At 36.3% G+C, this 23,091-nt stretch overlaps 1 protein-coding gene and 1 non-coding gene across 4 annotated transcripts; one reads left to right on the top strand and one right to left on the bottom strand.

Annotated features, from left to right (window-relative positions):
* Nucleotides 1-13,202: 13,202 nt before the first annotated feature.
* Nucleotides 13,203-13,309, bottom strand: LOC129893635 (U6 spliceosomal RNA). The gene has a single exon (XR_008767528.1). It is a non-coding gene; the product is annotated as a U6 spliceosomal RNA (small nuclear RNA).
* Nucleotides 13,310-13,941: 632 nt separating this feature from the next.
* LOC129891298 (uncharacterized) lies at nucleotides 13,942-20,435 on the top strand. 3 transcript variants are annotated; one of them, XM_055966604.1, is made up of 8 exons: nucleotides 13,942-14,089; nucleotides 15,156-15,279; nucleotides 15,798-15,917; nucleotides 16,012-16,090; nucleotides 16,310-16,396; nucleotides 17,710-17,772; nucleotides 19,658-19,757; nucleotides 19,962-20,435. In XM_055966604.1, the coding sequence occupies exons 2-7, from the start codon at nucleotides 15,224-15,226 to the stop codon at nucleotides 19,733-19,735; spliced, it is 483 nt and encodes a 160-aa protein (XP_055822579.1). In that variant the 5' UTR covers nucleotides 13,942-14,089; nucleotides 15,156-15,223; the 3' UTR covers nucleotides 19,736-19,757; nucleotides 19,962-20,435. The 3 variants fall into 3 exon arrangements, with proteins under 3 accessions (XP_055822579.1, XP_055822581.1, XP_055822580.1); XM_055966606.1 differs by lacking the exon at nucleotides 13,942-14,089 and adding an exon at nucleotides 14,136-14,344; XM_055966605.1 differs by lacking the exon at nucleotides 13,942-14,089 and adding an exon at nucleotides 14,556-14,825.
* Nucleotides 20,436-23,091: the final 2,656 nt, after the last annotated feature.

The following is a 23,091-nucleotide window of genomic DNA, read 5'->3' as shown; positions in this document are numbered from 1 at the left end:
TATTCACCCCTTTCTCAACAATATTTCAATACTCAAGCATGTTCAAAATCTCCAACTCAACCCATCAAGCGGGCATCACAAGTCAAATAATATACTCAAGTCTCTCTCTTAGGCAAATCACGAATCACATGCTCTCAAAGCAAATAAGATAACCAATAAGGCCTCCACACGGCTATGTAATACAAATAAACCCCACACTACAACATATTAATAAATAAGCCCCCACACGGGCATCACAATATGTATAACATTCCCAACTCATACTACAACCCCATTCCAAAGTCTATAACATATAAATGACTAATTGCCCCATTTCAGTCTCAAAGAAGAATAACCAAACCTACCTCAATTGCCGAAACCGCACTCGAACACCTCCACCGAATAAGCAACTCTCGAATTCAATTCTCGGACTGACAAATTACTATCAACAATAAAACATACACATCACAAGGAGTCCAATGACACCCATATTGATAGGTTTCGGAACTGGGGGTAAAATTGTCCAAAAAAAAATATTTATTTTCGAAAAGGGTCGAATCTGGAATTTTATTTAAAAATTATGTTCTACACATCGATTAGGATTCGTGGCTGAAAATCCCATTAAAATCAAGTAAGAATCGAGTTCCAAATCATAAAAATACAATTTTCTAAAAATCACCACAATTTTATTACGAAAATGGCAAAAGACAACAACTTTGAACAGCGATTTACCAGAAATGAAGCCTCTACAGCTAAAACTGATCACACCACAACGATACTTATGAAAAACTCAGCAATTTAGCCTCAAAAATCACTGAAAACGGATCCAAAATGCTCAAGATATCAAATCTCAAAGTTCATCAAAAATCTAATCCGAAAATAGGAAGGGCAGCTGCTATAACGCGAATCTTACAAAAAAAAATCTTTCCCATCATTTTATGATTACACCACTGTATTACTATGGAAAAACTACACAATTTAGAGCTTTGAATCATTGAATTCGGATCTAAGATGACCAAGAAATCATCTTCCAAAGTTTATAAAAATCTGAATCCAAAAATGGTCGAGGCAGCATCTAAAACATTAAATCTTACCTAAAACGAAGCTTCTAATCAATATTCCTAGCTCACCAATGGATTCCTCGCGAAAATATATTGAAGATAGACTCTTGAATCACTAGATTTGAATTTGAAAAGCTCAAGAAATGAGGGTTCAAAGTTGAGAGAAAATTATGAAAATTCTGATTTTTGCACCAGATTTTTCTGGTTTTGCAAATATTTAAAGTCTCCAACGGACCCTCGGAATTCGTTCGGAACTCGATAAAAGTAAACCAAATATGCTACCCCACTAAATTCGATATTCCAGACTCAACGGCGCATTCAAAATTTTCATCCGAGTGCGTTTTCCAAGAATGTTGACCAAAGTCAACCATAGGCTAACTTTCAAAGTCAAAAGCGCCAAATGACCCCAAACTTGTATCGATTATCTCGATAGTCATGCCGACAATGCTACTAGACTAATTTGTCCATTCCGAAGCTGATGAATCATCAAAATATGAATTCGAGGTCTCCTTGACCTGAAACTCAAAAAGTCGCAACTAAACCAACTTAGGCCTTCAAAATATCAAAATGGGCTCGGGACCTCTAAAAATTCAGCCAACACTTCTTCTAGATCAAAAACCATCCCCCGAATCCAACGGAGTCGTCGGAATTCCATTCTGAGTATCAAAACTCCAAAAGTTGACCAAAGTCAAATCTTGGCCTAAAATTCCTTAAATTCCCAACTCAAGACTTAAAATCTTTGTTACAACACCAAAACTAATTCCGTAAACTCTTCTAGACCAATTTCCACATTTCAAAGCTACTGGAATTGACGGAATTCCGTTCCGAGACCCATAGCTCCGGTTGGCACCAAAAATCACTTTTTTACCTCTTAACTCTATAAAACTCAAGAATTTGCATAATTTACAAATCATTAAGATTTTTACACTTTCAACTACATAAATCGATCAAATAATACTCAGGGGCACTAATGATAGGGGTAAAAATGGTAATTTCACACAAATTTTTAAAAATGACTCTCAAGCTCATTACAACATCCACCACTAAAAAGGATGTCCGTTCTCGAACATAAGATAAAAGAAAGTACCTGGGATCTCAAAAAGTTGAGGGTACTGAGCCCGCATATTAGACTCTAACTCCCAAGTCGCCTCCTCAACAGGCCGATGCTGCCACTGCACCTTGACCGAAGCAACCTCCTTGGTCCTGAGTCTACGAAGCCACCTATCTAGAATAACTGTCGGCTCCTCCTCATAAGTCAAATTCGGACTCAACTCTACTGCATCATAAGAAATCACATGAGACTCATCCGGTATGTACTTGTGAAGCATGGAAACATGAAACACCGGATGGACAGCTGACAATTTACTAGGTAAGGCCAACTCATATGCCACTCCACCTACTCTCCTCAGGATTTCAAACAGGCCAACAAACCTTGGGCTAAGCTTGCCCTTTTTTCCGAACCTCATCACACCCTTCATGGGCGATATTTTAAGCCACACACAATCATCCACCATGAACTCTAAGGGACGAACCCTCCTATCAGCATAACTCTTCTGACGACTCTGAGCTGTCAATAGTCGACCCTGAATCAAATGTACCCACTCCACAGCATCCCTAAGTAAGTCAGTATCCAATGCATCAACCGCAACAGAATCAAACCATCCAATGGGTGATCGACACCTACGACTATACAATGCCTCAAATGGTGCCATTTGAATGCTGGAGTGATAACTGTTATTATAGGCAAACTCTGCTAAGGGCAAGTGTTGGTCCCATCGGGCACCAAAATCAATCACACAGGCCTTAAGCATATCCTTCAACACCTGAATTGTCCGCTCGGACTGACCATCGGTTTGGGGATGAAATGCTGAACTCATCTCTAGCCGCATACAGAAACCACGCTGTAATGCCTTCCAAAAGTGAGAGGTGAACACTGAACCCCGATCCTACACAATAGAGATAGGCACCCCATGCAGCCTAACAATCTCACGAAGATAGATCCTAGCTAACTGATCCGCATTGTAACTAGTCTTCACCGGAAGGAAATGGGCTGATTTGGTCAATCGATCCATAATCACCCAGACAGAGTCATACTTACCCAATGCCATGGGTAATCCAGACACGAATTCCATAGTGATACGCTCCCATTTCCACTCAAGAATGGGCATCCTTTGCATAGGACCACCCGGTTTCTAATGCTCATACTTCACTTGTTGGCAATTTAGACACTTAGCCACAAAATCAATAATGTCTCTCTTCATGCTACACCACCAATAGTGTTGTTTCAAGTCATGAAACATCTTTGCCACTCCCGGGTGAATTGAATACTTGGAATAATGAGCCTCCTCCAATATCATACATACCCATTCACTAACCTTGGGCACACAAATGCGACCATTAATCCTCAAAACTCCTTCCAGATCAAGAGAGGCTGATTTTGCTTCACCACTCAACACTTTGTCTCGAATGGCCCTCAAGTTTTCATCTTCAAACTGATGTGTACGAATTTGGTCCATCAAAGTAGACGTAGCCTCCACAAAGGCCAAAATACCATGATGTGTAAAAATATCAAGTCGGACCAACTGTCTAGCCAATGACTGAACCTCCAACGCCAAAGGCCTCTCCACATCCTTAAGAAAGGCCAAACTACCCATGCTAGATGTTTTGCGACTCAGGGCATCCGCTACCACATTAGCTTTGCCTAGATGATAAAGTATGGTAATGTCATAGTCTTTCAATAACTCTAACCACCTACGCTGACGCATGTTCAGATTCGGCTAAGAAAAGATATACTTAAGGCTACGATGGTCAGTATAGACCTCACAATGCACTCCATAGAGATAATGCCTCCACAACTTCAGAACAAACACCACCGCTGCTAACTCTAAGTCGTGGGTAAGATAGTTCTTCTCATGTACCTTCAACTGTTGAGAAGCATAAGCTATAACTCTACCTTTTTGCATCAATACAGTATCCAAGCCGACTCCCGAAGCATCACAAAACACAATAAATGCCACGCCCTCCTCGGGTAAGGCTAGAATAAGTGCTGAAGTCAATAATTCCTTGAGCTTTTGAAAGGTCACCTCACACTCATTAGTCCACTGAAATGCCACAGTCTTTTGAGTTAGCCTAGTCAATGGGGCTGCAATAGAAGAGAATCCTTAAACAAACCGACGATAGTAGCCTGCCAACCCAATAAAACTCCGAATCTCGATAACCGAAGTAGGCCTAACCCAATCACGAACCGCTGCAACTTTGGCTGGATCAACCATAATACCATCCTTGGTCACTATATGACCCAAGAATGTCACGGACTCAAGCCAAAACTCACATTTGGAGAATTTTGCATACAACTTCTCCTCTCTCAATCTCTGAAGGACTGTCCTCAGGTGCCTAACATGATCTGCCTCATTCTTGGAATAAACCAAGATGTCATCAATAAACACGATCACAAATGAGTCCAAATAAGGTCGAAATACCCGGTTCATCAACTCCATAAAAATAGCCAGGGCATTAGTCAACCCGAAGGACATAACCACAAACTCATAATGCCCATAACGAGTCCTGAATGTAGTCTTCGGGATATCAGATTCCTGAACTCTCAACTGATGGTAACCCGACCTCAAATCAATCTTTGAGAATACCAATGCACCCTGAAGCTGGTCAAATAAATCATCAATGCGAGGGAGAGGATACTTGTTCTTGATAGTGACTTTGTTCAACTGTCGATAGTCAATACACATCCTCATAGTACGATCTTTCTTCTTCACAAATAAAACCGGTGCACCCTATGGTGATACACTAGGTCTAATAAACCCTTTTTTCAATAAATCTTCCAATTGTTCTTTCAACTCTTTCAATTCTGCCAGAGCCATCCGATAAGGAGAAATAGAGATGGGTTTAGTGTCATGCTCCAAATCAATCATAAAATCGATATCACGGTCAGGAGGAACTCCCGGCAAGTCTATAGGAAATACATCCATAAACTCTCTCACCACCCTCGTAGTCTCTATATGAGATGACTCTGTGGTGAGATCACGTACATGAGCCAAATAAGACAAACAACCCTTATCCATTAAGCGATGAGCACGAATATAAGATATCACCCTCTTAGGATATGAACTCGGATTACCCTTCCATACCACACTAGGTAAATCGGGATAAGCTAAGATCACGGTCTTTGCATAACAATCTAATATAGCATGATAAGAAGATAACCAGTCCATACCCAGTATCACATCAAAATCAAGCATGTCTAATAAAATCAAGTCTGCACGGGTCTCTCTACCCGAAAATATCACCAAACATCCCTTGTATACCCGATCCACCACTAAAGATTCACCTATTGGGGTAGAAATAGTAATAGGCACAATAAGGGACTCACTCATATAATCAATACCCACATCGAAATAAGTCGACACATAAGAATATATAGATTCTGGGTCAAATAATACTGAAGCAGAATGATGGCAAACTGGAACAATACCTGTAATAACTGCATCAGAGGCTTCTGCCTCATATCTACCCGGTATAGCATAACATAACTGACGGTCACCCTTAGCCTGCGAACCCCCACGAGCACTACCTCGTGCTCCACCCTTAGCACCACAGGTGCAACCTCTAGTATTCTACGAAGAACCTCGAATAACTGGAGCATCTGTAGAACGAACAACTGGTGCCCCGGGCCGTCCAGTAGAAGGAGCACGTTTCGGGCAATCTTGGGCCTTATGCCTAAACTCATCACACACATAACAACCTCGAGGACCTAAACTCTATGGGGAATAACTAGAAGTGTCAAAATGACCTCCAGATCCCGAAGAACCCTGAATAGCTGCCTGGACTGGTCTGCCCTAATAACCATGGGTTCCTGAACCCGAATATTCTCTACCCTTGGAGGAATGATCGCTGAATTGACCCTGCCGACGGAACCTCTTGGCCCCACCCTGTCTAGCACGTCGGATACTTTCTATCATCCTGACATGATTAATAATACTCTTAAACGTACCCCAGATAGTACAAGAGAGGCTGTAGCCTCTTGGAGATAACCGGTGAATCCCTTCACTAGTTTGCGAATTCGCTCAAACTCGATGGGAATACTCGATATAGCATAACGAGATAACTCATGGAAGCGAGTCTCGTACTCAGATACAAATAGGGAGCCCTGCTCTAGTCTGTCAAACTCATCCCTATGCTGATCACGAAGGCTATAAGGCACAAATCTCTCAAGGAACACCTCAGTAAACTGTTCCCAACTCATCATAGGAGAACCAATAGGTCTATGAGCAAGAACTGACCTCCACTATTCTTTGGCCACTCCCGCAAATTGATATGAAGTGTAAGCAACTCCATGTGCCTCTAAAATGCCTAGGTTGAACAACCTGTCTTGGCACTCAATCAAAAAGTCATAGGCTTTCTCTCCGGCTTTACCATCAAACCTTGGAGGTGCCAATCGAACGAACCTCTCGAAACTCTTCTGCTCAGCTACTGACATGGCAGCATTAGTAGAAACTGGCGGAGCTACAAATCTCGGAGGTGCAATAGAAGGCATTGAAGATGAACCAGGAGTCTGAAATCCTACACTAGGCCCTTGAACTGGCGGTGTAGCACCAATTATGATAGGAGAACCTACAGTACCTGAAATAATACCAGAGGTAGGAGCACCATCTAGTCTAGCCAATAATCGAACCAATAACTCTTGAAGCATCGGAGTACTATCGGGAACCACAGGAGGTTGGGATGGTCTCTGCTCCTCAGTCTGCTGCTCCAAATCATCCTCATGCTCATACATGAGCTCATGTGATGGCTCTCTAGCTTGTCCATGAGCAGGTGCCGCTCCTCCCGCTCGGCCTCATCCCCTGACTCCACCACGTCCTTTACCTCTCCCGCGTACTAGGACTCGGGCAACAGGTGCAGCCTCACCTTCAATAATTGTGGCTCTAGTCCTCACCATCTGCGCAGAAAGAATAGATCAGAGGTATACAACACTTGATATAAATAAATCGTACAAACGGAGTAAAAAGAAGGAAATCCTCCTATTAAGTATCTTGTAGCCTCTCGAAGAAAAGTGCGGAAGTCTACGTACTGATCCGCAAGAATCTACTAAACACCCTTCTCTTTAACATATGGGACCGGGAACCTACTTCTCTGATACCAATTGTCACGACCCAAAAATCATTGTCACGATTTAAATGAAAAGAAAGAAAATGAAGAAATTATCCCAAAACCTGGTGTCATAAGTATAAAGAGCATCTAATACAAGGTTCGAATCTGAAGATACAACATAAGTCTTTGAATGATACAAAAGACTAAAAAATAAGGATAGACTAGTGACGATCCGAATTCTGGGACCTCACCACTAATCTGAGAGTACACAATTTGCTAGAGTATCAACTGCCACGTGAGGTACCCCAACTAGTATCTGCATCAAAAAGGGATACAGAAGTAGGGGTGAGTACAATTCACATGTACTCAGTAGGTTTTAGCTGACTGAGTATAAGGAATTAATCAAAACTATGAAATAAACTAAGGAACGTTTCCACCTGCATACAGAAAAGTCCCATTTCGGCATCAGTGCCGCTAGTTTATATATATAGTGGCACGAGTAAAGTAAACCCATAATAACAGCTCATAATCATAATTAATCAAATAATTCAAGCAGCACAAATATCAATGCAATGCAATGCAATATGATGATGCAATGATGTGGTGGTATGGTGGAATCAAGACTGTCGCACAGCCTGTCGTATACACCTGCCGAGCTGTGCTACCAAGCAGGACCCATGGGGGTCTCGCAGACCATATACCTCAATCAAAATATCTCATCATCCTTGCCACCTCCTCGTGGTCAAGGGATCACAATGCATCCACTACCCTACCGTAAAACTGCCTCGGTCAGGAACTCAAGATACAAAGGTTTAAAGGTGTTTTATTTTCTTTCTCAAAAAGAATTTCCATATTTCTCAACTTCTCATATTTCATGATATGACGAATGAGGATGAATGCATTAAAACACATATGACATGGAAGTAATATTCAACTCAAATGTGGTACAAGGTTCAAAGTTCTCAAAACTTAACCTACACGTGATATTCACCCTCAATAGATAGTAATGGGAAGGAAATACTTAAATTAAATATTCACCCCTTTCTCAACAATATTTCAATACTCAAGCATGTTCAAAATCTCCAACTCAACCCATCAAGCGGGCATCACAAGTCAAATAATATACTCAAGTCTCTCTCTTAGGCAAATCACGAATCACATGTTCTCAAAGCAAATAACATAACCAATAAGGCCCCCACATGGCTATGTAATACAAATAAACCCCACACTGCAACATATTAATAAATAAGCCCCCACACGGGCATCACACCAATAAATAATGAATTGTACTAATCCACATATGTCTCTCTCCCATCAATCGGTACTAGTTGAAGTAATGAAAAAATCGCGAGAGACTTCTATGCCAGCCGGGAATATTCCCTGTCTTTGTTTCTATTGCATTCTATCTCGAAGGCATAGTCTTCTTTTTTCTCTCAAATAAAAACCTCATTGGCGCCAAGCGTGAGGGAATGAATATGTATAACATTCTCAACTCATACTACAACCCCATCCCAAAGTTTATAACATATGAATGACTAATTGCCCCATTTCAGTCTCAAAGAAGAATAACCAAACCTACCTCAATTGCCGAAACCGCACTCGAACACCTCCACCGAATAAGCAACTCTCGAATTCAATGCCCGGACTGACAACTTACTATCAACAATAAAACATACACATCACGAGGAGTCCAATGACACCCATATTGATAGGTTTCGGAACCGGGGGTAAAATTGTCCAAAAAAATATATTTATTTTCGAAAAGGGTCGAATCTGGAATTTTATTTAAAAATTATGTTCTACACATCGATTAGGATTCGTGGCTGAAAATCCCATTAAAATCAAGTAAGAATCGAGTTCCAAATCATAAAAATACAATTTTCTAAAAATCACCACAATTTTATTACGAAAATGGCAAAAGACAACAACTTTGAACAGCGATTTACCAGAAATGAAGCCTCTACAGCTAAAACTGATCACACCACAACGATACTTATGAAAAACTCAGCAATTTAGCCTCAAGAATCACTGAAAACGGATCCAAAATGCTCAAGATATCAAATCTCAAAGTTCATCAAAAATCTAATCCGAAAATAGGAAGGGCAGCTGCTATAACGCGAATCTTACAAAAAAAAATCTTTCCCATCATTTTATGATTACACCACTGTATTACTATGGAAAAACTACACAATTTAGAGCTTTGAATCATTGAATTCGGATCTAAGATGACCAAGAAATCATCTTCCAAAGTTTACAAAAATCTGAATCCAAAAATGGTCGAGGCAACATCTAAAACATTAAATCTTACCTAAAACGAAGCTTCTAATCAAGATTCCTAGCTCACCAATGGATTCCTCGCGAAAATATATTGAAGATAGACTCTTGAATCACTAGATTTTAATTTGAAAAGCTCAAGAAATGAGGGTTCAAAGTTGAGAGAAAATTATGAAAATTCTGATTTTTGCACCAGATTTTTCTGGTTTTGCAAATATTTAAAGTCTCCAACGGACCCTCGAAATTCGTTCGGAACCCGATAAAAGTAAACCAAATATGCTACCCCACTAAATTCGATATTCCAGACTCAACGGAGCATTCAGAATTTTCATCCGAGTGCGTTTTCCAAAAATGTTGACCAAAGTCAACCATAGGCTAACTTTCAAAGTCAAAAGCGCCAAATGACCCCAAACTTGTATCGATTATCTCGATAGTCATGCCGACAATGCTACTAGACTAATTTGTCCATTCCGAAGCTGATGAATCATCAAAATATGAATTCAAGGTCTCCTTGACCCGAAACTCAAAAAGTCGCAACTAAACCAACTTAGGCCTTCAAAATATCAAAATGGGCTCGGGACCTCTAAAAATTCAGCCAACACTTCTTCTAGACCAAAAACCATCCCCCGAATCCAACGAAGTCGTCGGAATTCCATTCTGAGTATCAAAACTCCAAAAGTTGACCAAAGTCAAATCTTGGCCTAAAATTCCCTAAATTCCCAACTCAAGACTTAAAATCTTTGTTACAACACCAAAACTAATTCCGTAAACTCTCCTAGACCAATTTCCACATTTCAAAGCTGCTGGAATTGACGGAATTCCGTTCCGAGACCCATAGCTCCGGTTGGCACCGAAAATTACTTTTTTACCTCTTAACTCTATGAAACTCAAGAATTTGCATAATTTACAAACCATTAAGATTTTTACACTTTCAACTACACAAACCGATCAAATAATACTCGGGGGCACTAATGATAGGGGTAAAAATGGTAATTTCACATAAATTTTTAAAAATGGCCTTCAAGATCATTACAGATACACACCCCTAGCTTTAATTATCAAACTCTATGACATATTTAATCAATGAAGAACTTAGACTCTCTTTTTGAGTCTTGAGACGAAGTTATTTTAGGAGAAAATGACTTTTGAAGTTGAAACTATCAATATATATCCATTCCACCAACTTGGGCCCGTCATATTGACAATCGATTTAATGCATTGAAAACTATATGTGCCTTTAATTTGCTAGGTCATATGCCCTCTAACTCCGTAGAAATTGGGAGATATGATCATCCCAAGTCAAACACATACCAGACCATTTGAAATACTTCACCGAAATCCTTAAATTGAATTTTTGTTACTAATCTCCCTTTGGCCTAAAATTTTAATTTAATTCTTTAATTACCCCATATATTCATTTCATGATGTGTTTATTCATTAGGATTTTTTTTCTTCTGACAACTCATCAACGAACAATGTAAAGTGAAAAAAAAAATTTGCTCGTACATTTTCAGCTTGGCGAAATAGTCACTTTAAAATATACGGGGTGTTACAAAATAATATATTTACATCTGAATTGACTTGGTAATTGAACTCTAGCCTAAACTTGCTTTGCATCAATATGTGAAAATATGGCTAGTTCAAAGCTTGAAAATAATCAAAAAACTGAACTAAAAAATATCGAACGGAACTAATTTAATTCGTTATTTGATACACACTAAAGAATAACTGAAATATTGAAGAATCAAAGGAAGTTCGAAAAAATTATTCGAACTGAAGGATCCATCTACCCCTACTAATAAATGAAACATTACTTTAGACTTAAACAAACAATGAACACAAGCAATCAATAAACAATGACCTAATTTATCCGGATAATATCAAAATATTAATCCTTGGCCAAGTTCATAATTTTATCACCCAATTAGAGCTTTTTTCTACCATTAAATTCAGGCTAAGAACCCACCCTAAGATAAGTATCATGGATTCTAAGTTCTAAGAATCAAATACAAGTTAGGGGAGTATTTAACTTACCTTTAACACAAGAATTAGTGGAAAATTGAGAAGCGACTGTCCTAGGTCGCCCTTTGCTCTCGAAAAATCAAATTTGCAGAAAATAACATTTTTAGAACTTTTTCCGTTTTTACTTGCGACTGACTCGCCATAGAGGCCCCACCATAGCAGGAATAATCCCGCCGTGGCGAATTGCACGAAGACAGAAACTTTCCAAACTCGAGTTCCAAGCCACTCATTTCGCAACACATTCTTAACCCCTGACGTTCCAAAACAACCCTTTCATGTCAAGATCAATTACGGGAGTTCTACTCGTCCGAATTCGATTCCGTAAAGTCGTACAGGCTCCTTAATGATTGTCTATCAACTCAAATATCGAATTCGATTCCGTAAGGTCGTACAGGCTCCTTAATGATTGTCTATCAACTCAAATATCGAATTTGATTCCGTAAAGTCGTACAGGCTCCTTAATGATTGTCTATCAACTCAAATAATCAAACTCATAATTTTATCACCCATTCATTTCTGGATTACCCCAGACCTCACCTGACTCAGATTTTTTCCAAGTCTGGCGTATGCTCAAAATTTCCAAGTTACTACTCAGAAGTTTTCCGGCGCAAATTCCTTCCCCATTGACTTATCCATAACGACGGAAAAAGATCGTTACAAGTTAACTATTAAAAATGAGATTGTTTCAGTTGTTAATGGCACAGATGAAAATTCTGATAAAGTAATTATTGCTATGAATTTTAAAAAAATCTTAAGATGAGGACTTAAATCGATCAATAAGTTTTGATTTTATTTAATCAAGTTGAAAAAGCTAGACAAACTCTTGATAAAGAAAGACGTGAAACAATTTTGAAATCAGTACCATCTACAAGTCGAGATTTGATTGTGCCATCGAAACTCAAATAAGTAAAATTAAAGTTGTGAAGGAAATTAATATTGCTGCTATACTGATATAGGAGAATCTGAATCATAATGCATCAAATTATGTGCTTAAGAGTAGTAGAAAAATTACAACTCAGTTGGCTATTGAAATTGACATCAATCAACAACATAAAAATGATGCTTTGGCTAAGCAAATTTACATAATCAATATGATCTTTTCTAGGCATACACGACAACATTTCAAAACATCATATTAGTTTTCAGCTCTATATCAAAATAAGAAAAAATTAAGAAATTTCACAAACTGAATTTTCTCTTCCTCTTTTCAGGATGAAATACAATCTTTTTTATAAACTTGAAAGCAGAATTACAAATACCTTTTCAATTGTCGAATTACAATATGTTTTTGATAAGGAATTTTACAGTTAAGGAATATTGTAAGAGAATATAGGAAAAATAATATAAACCTCATAGCAACAACTGCTAATCTGTCAAATTCATCTGCTCGATACAGGGTGGACATTCCCTTTCTCCCTAACCATTTATGATTTCTTTAACAAGATAATTAATAGTCTTTTGATACCCTCTATCTTAAGCAATATCAGCCCATTTACATTTGAAAACAATAATCTTGAATTTGTCTCTATTATAATTCATTTCAATAAATATCTTTTAACTTTTTCCACTAAATTTTCAAATCTTCTTTTTGAGACAAAGTTTGAAATTAAAATTTGTTGATGTTACATATAGTAAAGCTTCTTGCATGCATTTATATATGGACCTCGTGCTAAAATTTTTAGATTAACCAATGGTGTATCTATTCTGTCTGAATTCATAATATAAATAAAAAATTTGACTAGTTAAATTTGCTCTGTTTTTTTTTAAATTTTTTTTTGATCATTTCTCGATTTATACGTGTCATCCTTGCACAGCGACCATGCTAATTTTCTCTGTATTGTTCCAATTTTATCAAATGTTCTCGAAGGGACTAAATTTGCTCATTTAAATCAAACATAAATTATAAATAATGATTGTTTACTCACCAGCTTTTGAAATCAATCAACAAATTCTTTATTAACTCTCCTTTTTATTTCTGTTGGTGAAGGTCCTCTTCTTCTTGAATTTCATTTTATGTGTTGTCTAAATTCTGTATATGACATGACCACAAGCTCGGGGCTCGACGAAACAGGTTATTCACATTTCATTTGATGGTCAGAGGCGAATTGAAAGTTAAGCAGTGGGAATTCTAAAAATTCCCCGGGGGAAAAATAAAAATTAATTAATTTTAAAGAGCATGACTAGCCTACTTCAAATATTACAATGACAAAGAACATAAAGTTTGTAAGAGTTACTCACTCCATATATGGCGTGATTATTGCACAATTCAAAAGCACCCTTGTAATTTCTGTATAGGAGTTAATACACATTTTTTTCCGAATTAATCAATGTGTGTAGTTGAAGATACTATGATGTAACCGTTAATAACATTTTATATAAAACACAAATTGTAAATCATTTGGAAATATTTTAAATTTACAAGTTCGATTGTTCAATGTCTGAATTTTGTTATTGTCAGTAATGTTTTAGCCTAAGTCGTAATTCATAACTACAACTTTATAACATGAATAGAGTTTGAGAGAAGGTTACTACTGAGAGTTAGAAAAAAAAAATATTTATTCTTATAAATTGGTTTTGGTAAATAGAATTTTCAGCGTGTCTACATCCCTCTTGTTATTTCCCACTTCTTCTCCCTCCCAGCAGGTCATCAGGTAAGTTTCTCTCTTCTCTCTCAATTTCTCTTGTTTGCAGATTTTTCTTTCTTTCTTTCTTTCTTTCTTTCTAGTCTTGTTGAGATGTAATTATGATTGAACAATAATACCCATGGTAGGATAGGAGGGTAATTCAATTGCCTGAAGACTACAAAAAACTAAGCAAAAAATTATGCACGTAACCTGGTCGACGAATTGTCTGAGAGGAAAATTAATTAACAAGCGACAATGGGAGATACATATAAGTATTTTTTGGTGTGTGGGTTTGATTCACTGGTGATATTCTTTATTGCATATTTCCATAATTGGACCAATTTTGATTAATTGCTTGTTAAATACTGTTCTTGAAACAAACAGAAAAAATATTACAACTTTTGTTCCATTCTGTTCATTTTAAAAGAAGTTTTTCTTTTGGGTTAATAGCACGTGTGGTTGTTTGATTATTGATAAATTCTAATTTTCTACTTGTGATATCTGATTAAACACATTTAACCATCAATTAGTTGAACGTGCACTTTTGATTCCACTGCTTGTGAATATGCACAAATTTTCAAAATTACTAACCATTCTACCATTTTAATTCACAAGTTTGCTTATGCATATTGATTAAGCTAAATGACACAAGTACCTCTGCTAGTCTCCTCTTTAGACCACCATCACTTCTCTGGCCGGTCCACCTCACAGGCCACAGCCACCATCACAACCTTCTTTTCCGCCGCTGACAACCAAACGCACCGTCAGTATCTTGACCACTAACTATGAGCTTGAACTTTATATCTAAATACAATTTGAAAAAGTTTCCAAATTTTGATATTCAATTGATTGCTTATTATGGTTACTCTCCAATTCATCTTGAAAAAAAAGATAAATTCTACATTCATATATGTTTTTGTTTTCCTTATCTTGTGAATTCCTTCTTGAATTTTCTTCTATTTGGTGTTTTGTCTTCTGTAAAGTTCCGATCCTGCATCTCAAATATTTTGTTTGCTCGATGAATTTCAGTTATCCACTTGTTATTTTTTTCTTCATTATGAAATTGAGAGATATTGATGTTTTCTTCTAACAGGATTTGGATATTGTTAAAGGAATAAATAGAAAAATACGGAGACTAAATCTGCATTTTGATTACTTGTTATGGAGGAGCAATCATTCTTTAGCAAGTTCCTTGTCAACCTTCGTTCCTCCTGCAAGTACGTTCTTTTTTGTCTCTGTGTATGTCAAAATTTTAGTAAGTGCCCGCACTCTAGTAGAGAGAGCTTGGGAAGCGCTAGTTTATTTTCATTTCTGTCTCGGTTGATCTTTGTTAAACAATATTTCTTCTGCGTAAAGTTGCTAGCTTTGCTACCGTGACATGCTCACTAGGTGTTAGCATTGCATAGAGAGCGATTGCTTAGCTATTGTGTGCTGCTTTTGCTTCAGGGCCAGAGCTATCTCGGAGAAAGAGGATTCAATTGAATCCCCTTCCCTGAAAAATTATCTTTGCAAATAGGGTAAAACCTAGTTTTCTTTTTGGGTTATATAGACTGTTAAATTTCCTTGACATCAGGGAAAATTCTTGTAAAATTTAAAAATTGCTTTAGGTCACAGATTCAAATCCCATGCATGACACTTTTGAATCCCCTTTATGAAATTCAGGCTCTGCCACTGTCTTTCTTTATATTAATTGAATGTTAATACGCCTGGTTAACTTTTTCTTTGGTATTTGAAGGTATTATACTGGCTATCCTAAGGATCTTGGGCCATCCAGGGTTATTCACTTTACCTCGGAACGTGAATTTGTCCAACTTCTTCATCAAGGCTCCCCGGTAGTCGTTGCATTTACGATCAAGTAATATGAGTTTATAGTTTCTCTTTCTCTCTCTTATGTCTTTTGTAGTTTTATCGCATTAATCTCTGGATCATATAATTTTTGGCTGCTGTAGGAGTAACTACAGCAAACATCTTGACAAAGTTCTAGAGGAGTCTGCAGCCGAGTTTTATCCACATGTAAAATTTTTACGTGTAAGACACTTCTTGAGCTTCTCATTCAAGTGTAGATAGAATATAATTGCTAGTATGGTACAAAAAAGTCTCTTCAGGCATCTGGGGTGTTGGAGCTCAACGAGTTTATTTTTCAGTGCTGGAAATGTGAACAAGACCTAGTTGTTTGAATTGGATTTTGATAGCATAAAATGTTTTCATGCATGGTCCATGTTTTCATTATTATTTTGTATTGTTCAGGTAGAATGCCCGAAGTACCCAGGGTTTTGCATAACAAGACAAAAGAAGGAATATCCATTTGTAGAGATATTTCATAGTCCAGAACAGGTAATTTTGTTGAGTCGGGAAATTATATGTTTATGTAAGTGTGATTTATAAGTGCCTTGATAGACGGAGGTAGAGAATAAAGATGCATTTGCTACATCTAATAAGAAATTACTGCTTTCATCTGATACATCTCGATTGCTTCCTCCAAATTTGGTCTACAACTGAAGAGGGCGGGGGGGGGGGGGGGGATGTTGATGCAGAAGAGGCTTCCACGGATGCACTCTGCTAAAGTAGGGATAATCTACTGGATTTACTTTGTGATTGAACTTATAGTAGGTAACTAATAGAGCGTAATATCAGGCTATATCGAATACAGTGGGTGACGAGAGGGAGTGGTTTTATTCTTCAGAACTTGTGTGCAGTTGAAGCATGATAGGTTGTCATATGTTTTTCATACTGCCTGCCCTGAAGACTTGACTTGTTAGAATACTTAGAGGTCCAAACATGCCTTATCTTATGCATAATTCTTCAGCAATTTAAGGGGTGTTTTTTTTGTTGTGTCTAATCCCTGCCCGACAAACTCAGTTATTTCCCGCTGAATAAAGTGATGTGCCTGACCTCAAAAGTGCCACTAACATCCCATCACGATCTTGGTGACTTACAACAAGCTATTGGATAATCTAGCTGAAGCACAACCAACCAAAAGCTAGTGGCAAGCTTGTAGCTACCAACTTAAGCTACAGACAGCAAAACATGAACACAGAGCAATATTCTCTGTGCAGGTTATTGCCATGACATTCCAGGAGTTACTCTCATCCTTCCCCCTCTATCTCTTTCTGTCCGAGCAATAGTTTAATAATTTGGAAAGAGAGTGATAAGTTTTTATTCCTTACTCTATTTTCTCTCTATAGTTTCAGGGCATAAAACAATTACTCGCTTTATTCTTTATATATTACATAGTTTTGATTTGGGACAAGATTAAGAGGTACATTTTACATTCGTATCATATAAGACATGATTGAATTGATCATATGGTTTTCTCGAATGAGTTACTGGAACTTTTTGTAGGGTATACTTAACTCTTTAGTATTACTTGTAGAAGTGAACTGTTCAATTATATCCAGAAGTGGGAGTGTGTGATTTCTTTTGTTTCTTTCTTTTCTCTTTCCGTTTTTAATTAATGCTACTTTAGTTTGGTCTATTGTTTTTCTCTGCATGTGTATTGGATGTCTCTGCTACACTATTTGATATGTCTCACAGTTCGTCAATAGAAAGGGCTTTGTGCTTGGATGTTTAGCTTTGTGGCTTCGCATAGCCATAAATTTCTTTTTTCTTTATCTTCAACTGAGTGATTCTGGTTTGCTCTCTACCAGGCAGCTGCTCAGGGCAGGGTTGCTGATCCTAATATTACCAAATACTCTGTCAAAGTTTTACCTGTAAGTTCTCATGTTTGTGAAGTATCTGTAGAGAAAGTGATAATTAATATTTTCTTCTGTCCGTGAAATTTTATGTGCAAAATTATATCGTAATGAAGATTTTGCTGTGGCTACATTGAAATTATAGTTGGTGTAATTTGATATCATATCCTATAGTTTCTTTTATAGTTAGTGTCATTTTTTCCATTAGTTTTTTCTTGTTTTTGATGAGGTAAAGGTAATATTAAAAATGGGAGAATTTACAAGCTCTCCACTAGCCTCGGGGAGTCTGAAAATTCCAAAAATTGTATCATTCCATCCTTGCACCTTACACCTTACACCAAAACGTATAAATTTTGCAGACATCTAACTTTACAAAAGAAGTGTGTTCTATCTTACTTTCAAAACATCTCTTTTTCATTTCTAGCCAAACAGTCCATGTAATGCAAACGATGAGTAGTCTTCTGAATGCACTCTCTTTTGCCAGGGTTTTTAAAAGCGAAAAGCGCAAAGAATCGACAAAGCCCATGAAACTTGAGAAAAATGATAGGTGAAGTGGATGCTTCTCTGAAGAAAAGTGCACAAGTTACGGAAAATTAAAAAGTATCAAACATATGCAAATTTAGTACTATAATAATCAGTTCGCGGTTGAATAACTAATTTTAGCATCCAACTTACACAGATGTTGTTATCAATCCTACTCAAAGTTGAGATTCAAAGACTCAACTGCTTCTCGTTAGGATCATGTTGTGCGGCATTGTTTGAAGTGCTCTATTGTCTGAAGTGCATAGCTTTGCCCATGAAGTGATAGCCCCTCGCTTTGCGTTGCTTCATCCTTTAAGTGATGCAATGATGTCTTTTACTGACATTGCTGCTAGCTATCTTCTTTGTTTCATTAGCTTGTATGATGCTTGCACTTGAAAACTGTGACTACCATAAGCTATTGGGTACATCAGGATGTGGAGTTGTTAGACTATCTTAATCCTACCATACAGTTAGTTGTCCTTGTTTCCGTTTTTCAAATCTTAGGGAGTTATTACAAAATGTTTGCATTCTACAATTCTTATGAATGTCCTTACTTGTCATCAAGCCCGAATGTTGAATCCACTTCTTTTATTTTTTCGCTTTCCTCCCTTATTCTCAAAGCTGGTTAAAGATTCATTATGGTTATACGTACAACTTCTTAAGGTTATAGGTTGCATGGGAAATTCCCTCTTGCATTTATTCTAGAGGAAATTTGAGTCCTATAAATGTGACAAATTAACAAGAAAAACGATATTTTAGTTGCATGTTCCAAATTCACCTATTAACGGAGACACCAGATACCCAATGAGTGCATGGCCAACTTTATTCTAGGTGGAATGTTGTTAGGTTCAATATTCAGGTCAACAAGATCCTCATGATGGAGAAGCTCAACAATCATACAACCCAATATTAGTCTAAGATCTGTTGCAAACTGGATTCAAGTGTCTCCTTGCTTGTCTGTCATCTTCATGCATGTCTTCTTTGCAATATTACCTAACGCAAGAAGAATGGTCATCAGTGCTGTTACTAGTGAGTTCAATTTTGTTTCTAGTTATTTGTAACATCTAGTATCGAGTTCACAAAACTAATATTGTGCCACCTTCTCCATATATTTACTTCATCATCCATCTGCTAAATAAGTTGTATTCCATTATAATCTTACTTTTCTGCTTGATATCCACCAATCATACTGTATCTGAGTGAGATCTATCTCATGAATGACAGAACAAGAGCATGTTGGAAAGTTATTGTGTAAACCAAACTTGTCAGTGAGATCTATCTCATGAATGACAGAACAAGAGCATGTTGGAAAGTTATAGTGTAAACCAAACTAGTCTTGCATTTGAAGTGGTTCTGATCATTAATATTCTTCTTATTTCAGTTCAACTATGATCTAAGTGCTTATGGATTTCGTGAGTTCTTCAAACGACATGGAGTCCGATCATCAGATTCAAATTAAAAGTTAAGGAGTCTCGAACATGGTATTTTCTCGGTCCAGATAAATTTATATGCTTTTTACCTGCTGTTTTAGACTAATTACCCTCGTTTCTTTTGAATTATCAAGCATGTTGAGGAAAATGCTGTTTCCAAACGAGATTTGCTTTGCTCTCCAAACTGCCTAATATTTTGTTCCCTCTTTCCACTGGTGAAAGATATTCACTGTTATTCTTTGGTGATTTTTTTAGACCTTATCAACAGTATTAAGCTGCTTAGGCGACACAAGCTGGTAGAACAGGATGAACAAATTAATTTGAAGCTGAGCTTATATTCGTGGGCTCGTCAGAGACAGATTTCAATAATCTCGTTAAAGGTATCATGGAGCTATCAGAGATGTTTTGACCAATGCAGACACCTATGGGTACAATTACCAAGTTATGAACTAGTTTCTTTGCACAAGTTGTAAAGAATAATGTTCTGTTTTGCCATTCAGTACCCTTTTTGAATACCTTGGTTGGTTTTGCTGATACTAATTAGAATTTCAGACCTTTCTGCACGCAACTGTTGCATGCCACTTGAACTGGCCTGCATGTACTAGTTTACTGTGTCTATCTGTGTGTACACATATATGTAATATATAAGGATGCACAACTGTGAATTAAGAAACATTCAATCATCGATGAATACAAGCAGAAATGAATGGCACGGGTGGTTTATGTTTATGGATGCCATGCACTTATATGCATTTGGCTTTAACTGGCTCTTGTGCATATATAGCTTTAATAACAGGCACAGCAAACAGGTTTGGTTGGAGCACACAAGTTTCTGGTCAGCAAATGACAAAACTGCAGTTGAGCACAAGTATAAGAGGTTGGTCTTTTCTTGAGGAAAAACATTTCCTATATTTCTTTAACCCATGCCAAATGAACCTTTCAAACAACCAAGCTTCAATCACAAAGTAGTTTGGGTCGACTATGTGAATTCTCGATATATATTTACTTCAGTTTGTAATGCGCGTATGGGAGAGCATCTTCTATTGTAGTATTTAATAACGTGAGACACTTCTTTTTTTCATTATGATCTTTAACTATGCAAGGGTCTTATCACTCTCTCTGAACAACATTTAATATTTTCCTTCTTGATTAAAAAAAAATAAAATTCCTTCTTGGCCAATGTTATTTCTTTTTTTTTTTTTTAAAAAAAGTGATTGGCTCACACCAATCATTGTTTGCCATGATGTCTATTTCATTAGAAAACCTTTTATCCCTTTTCCCTATTTATGTTAATTTTAAAAAAGAAATTCTTTCATTTTTCTTTTCCTCTTTCTTACATAATGATGGCCACAGATCTAACATTATTTATACACCTTTTCTCCATTATGTAAAAGTAGAATATGCATGATGATCCAGTCATGAGAAACTTGATAATTACATGGAACTAATGTTTGGTGTAAATAATAAGTGTAGCAAGTTTTTCTTTTTCTGTCAAAATTAAAGGAGATATCATACTGCCACGTTATAAAACTATAAATACACCACATTACGAAGCTTCATCTGCTTTCATATTAACTCATCATTTAGTAATTTAGTTCATAATAACTCATCAAGTATATCCAAAAAAAAAACTCTCTCAGTTATCAAAAATAATATAATCTAAACAATAAGCGTACATTCTGTCATTTTTGAAACCTCAAACTTCACTAGAAAAGTAACACAAAATGTTGCCCTTGTTCTCTTAAAATAAGTATCGTTTAAACAACAAAAAATAAGTGTTGCTTTAGAAATTCAAGACAAAAAAATAATACTTTCTCCGTTCACTTTTACTTGTTTATTATACTAAAAATAAATATTTATTTTTACTTGTTTAATTTGAAAAATCAAGAGATAATTTATCACTTTGTTCCTAATTTATACTTATTATTAACTATATAACCGTTTTACAAAAATACAAAATATTGAATTTACTATATTCAAAAAATGATATAATAAAATTATCATTTTATTTATGGCTCTTTAGGGTGTATCGAGTAAATATTGAGTAACAATAAATGAAAGCTAATTTTTTTTTCTTAATAAGTATAAAATGAGCTAAAGCGATAGTCGACTTTGTGATTTTTCCTTAGTGTTATTAATGTATTACCACCTAATACCTAAGTGGACCCCTCTGAGGTATCATATCTTATTGAATTTAAGAATACGTACTAATATTTGGTGATTTAGTTATAAATAAAATATGATGTGAGAGGAATATTTCGATTATGAGTTATCACTATGAAAAGTAATAATTGGATAACGATGTTGATAATTTAAAAAATAAAATAAAAATCATTTTTAGTGTCTTTTTAAAGTTGATTATTTCTTATATAAAGAACGGATCAAGTTATTTTTCAATTCAAAATAGACTTGAAAGTTGAATTATTCCAAATGTATATATATGCAATTGTTTTAACATCTATTTATTATTACATAATAATTGAGATAATTATATAAAAAAGAACTTATTATAATATTTTCTATACCATGGATATTTTGTAGAAAAATATTATTGAAATCTTGCTAGTTGAGCTACTAGATTTCTTTGATGGTATCACGGTCACGATTAGGGGTGTACATAGACCGGGTTGGTTCGGATTTTTTACAAACCAAACCAAACCATTTGTGTCGGGTTATTAAATCTATAAACCAAACCAAACCAATAAAAGTCGGGTTTTTCGATATCAATTTTTCTCGGTTTTTTCGGGTTTTTTCGGGTTTTCGGGTTTTTTCGGGTTTCTCGGATTTTTCATAGTATCTAATAAAAAGCACAGAGCAGTGCTTCTTAAAAAGAGTTCTAGTACAAAATATCAACATATAAGATGGAGGCAGAACATTGTTTGAAGTTTTAACTTTATAATATAACTTTATAAGATGTTTTTTTTTGTATATTATTTAGATGACCTTCTCAAGTCCAAATCTAAATGTAAGAAAGAAAATAAAAATTATGAAAAATTTTAAAAAAATATTTATAAATTACATTTTAATAAATATTTTTATGTATAACATAATTTAAAAGTAGTATATCTATAATCGGGTCGGTTTGGGTTCGGTTTGACTTTTTTTAGTTAAAACCAAACCAACCCTATAATGGTCGGGTTTTTTTTCCAAACACCAAACCAAGTCAAACCAAACCACTAGTCGGTTTTTTTTTCCGGTTTGGTTCGGTTTGTCGGTTTGGTGCGGTTTATCGGTTTGCCCTGTACAGCCCTAGTCACGATATGTACAATAAGACGGTTTTCGCACCATCATTACCAATTAAATAAAAATGAAATTAAATTAAAAAAATATTTATGTTCTTTTGACACCGTCAATATATATAACTTAATCTTTTATGATTTAGCTA

This window comes from Solanum dulcamara, chromosome 6 (genome assembly GCF_947179165.1).
Source record: "Solanum dulcamara chromosome 6, daSolDulc1.2, whole genome shotgun sequence".
Classification (NCBI taxonomy): Eukaryota; Viridiplantae; Streptophyta; class Magnoliopsida; order Solanales; family Solanaceae; genus Solanum; species Solanum dulcamara.
This window is presented reverse-complemented; position numbering and strand designations above follow the sequence as displayed.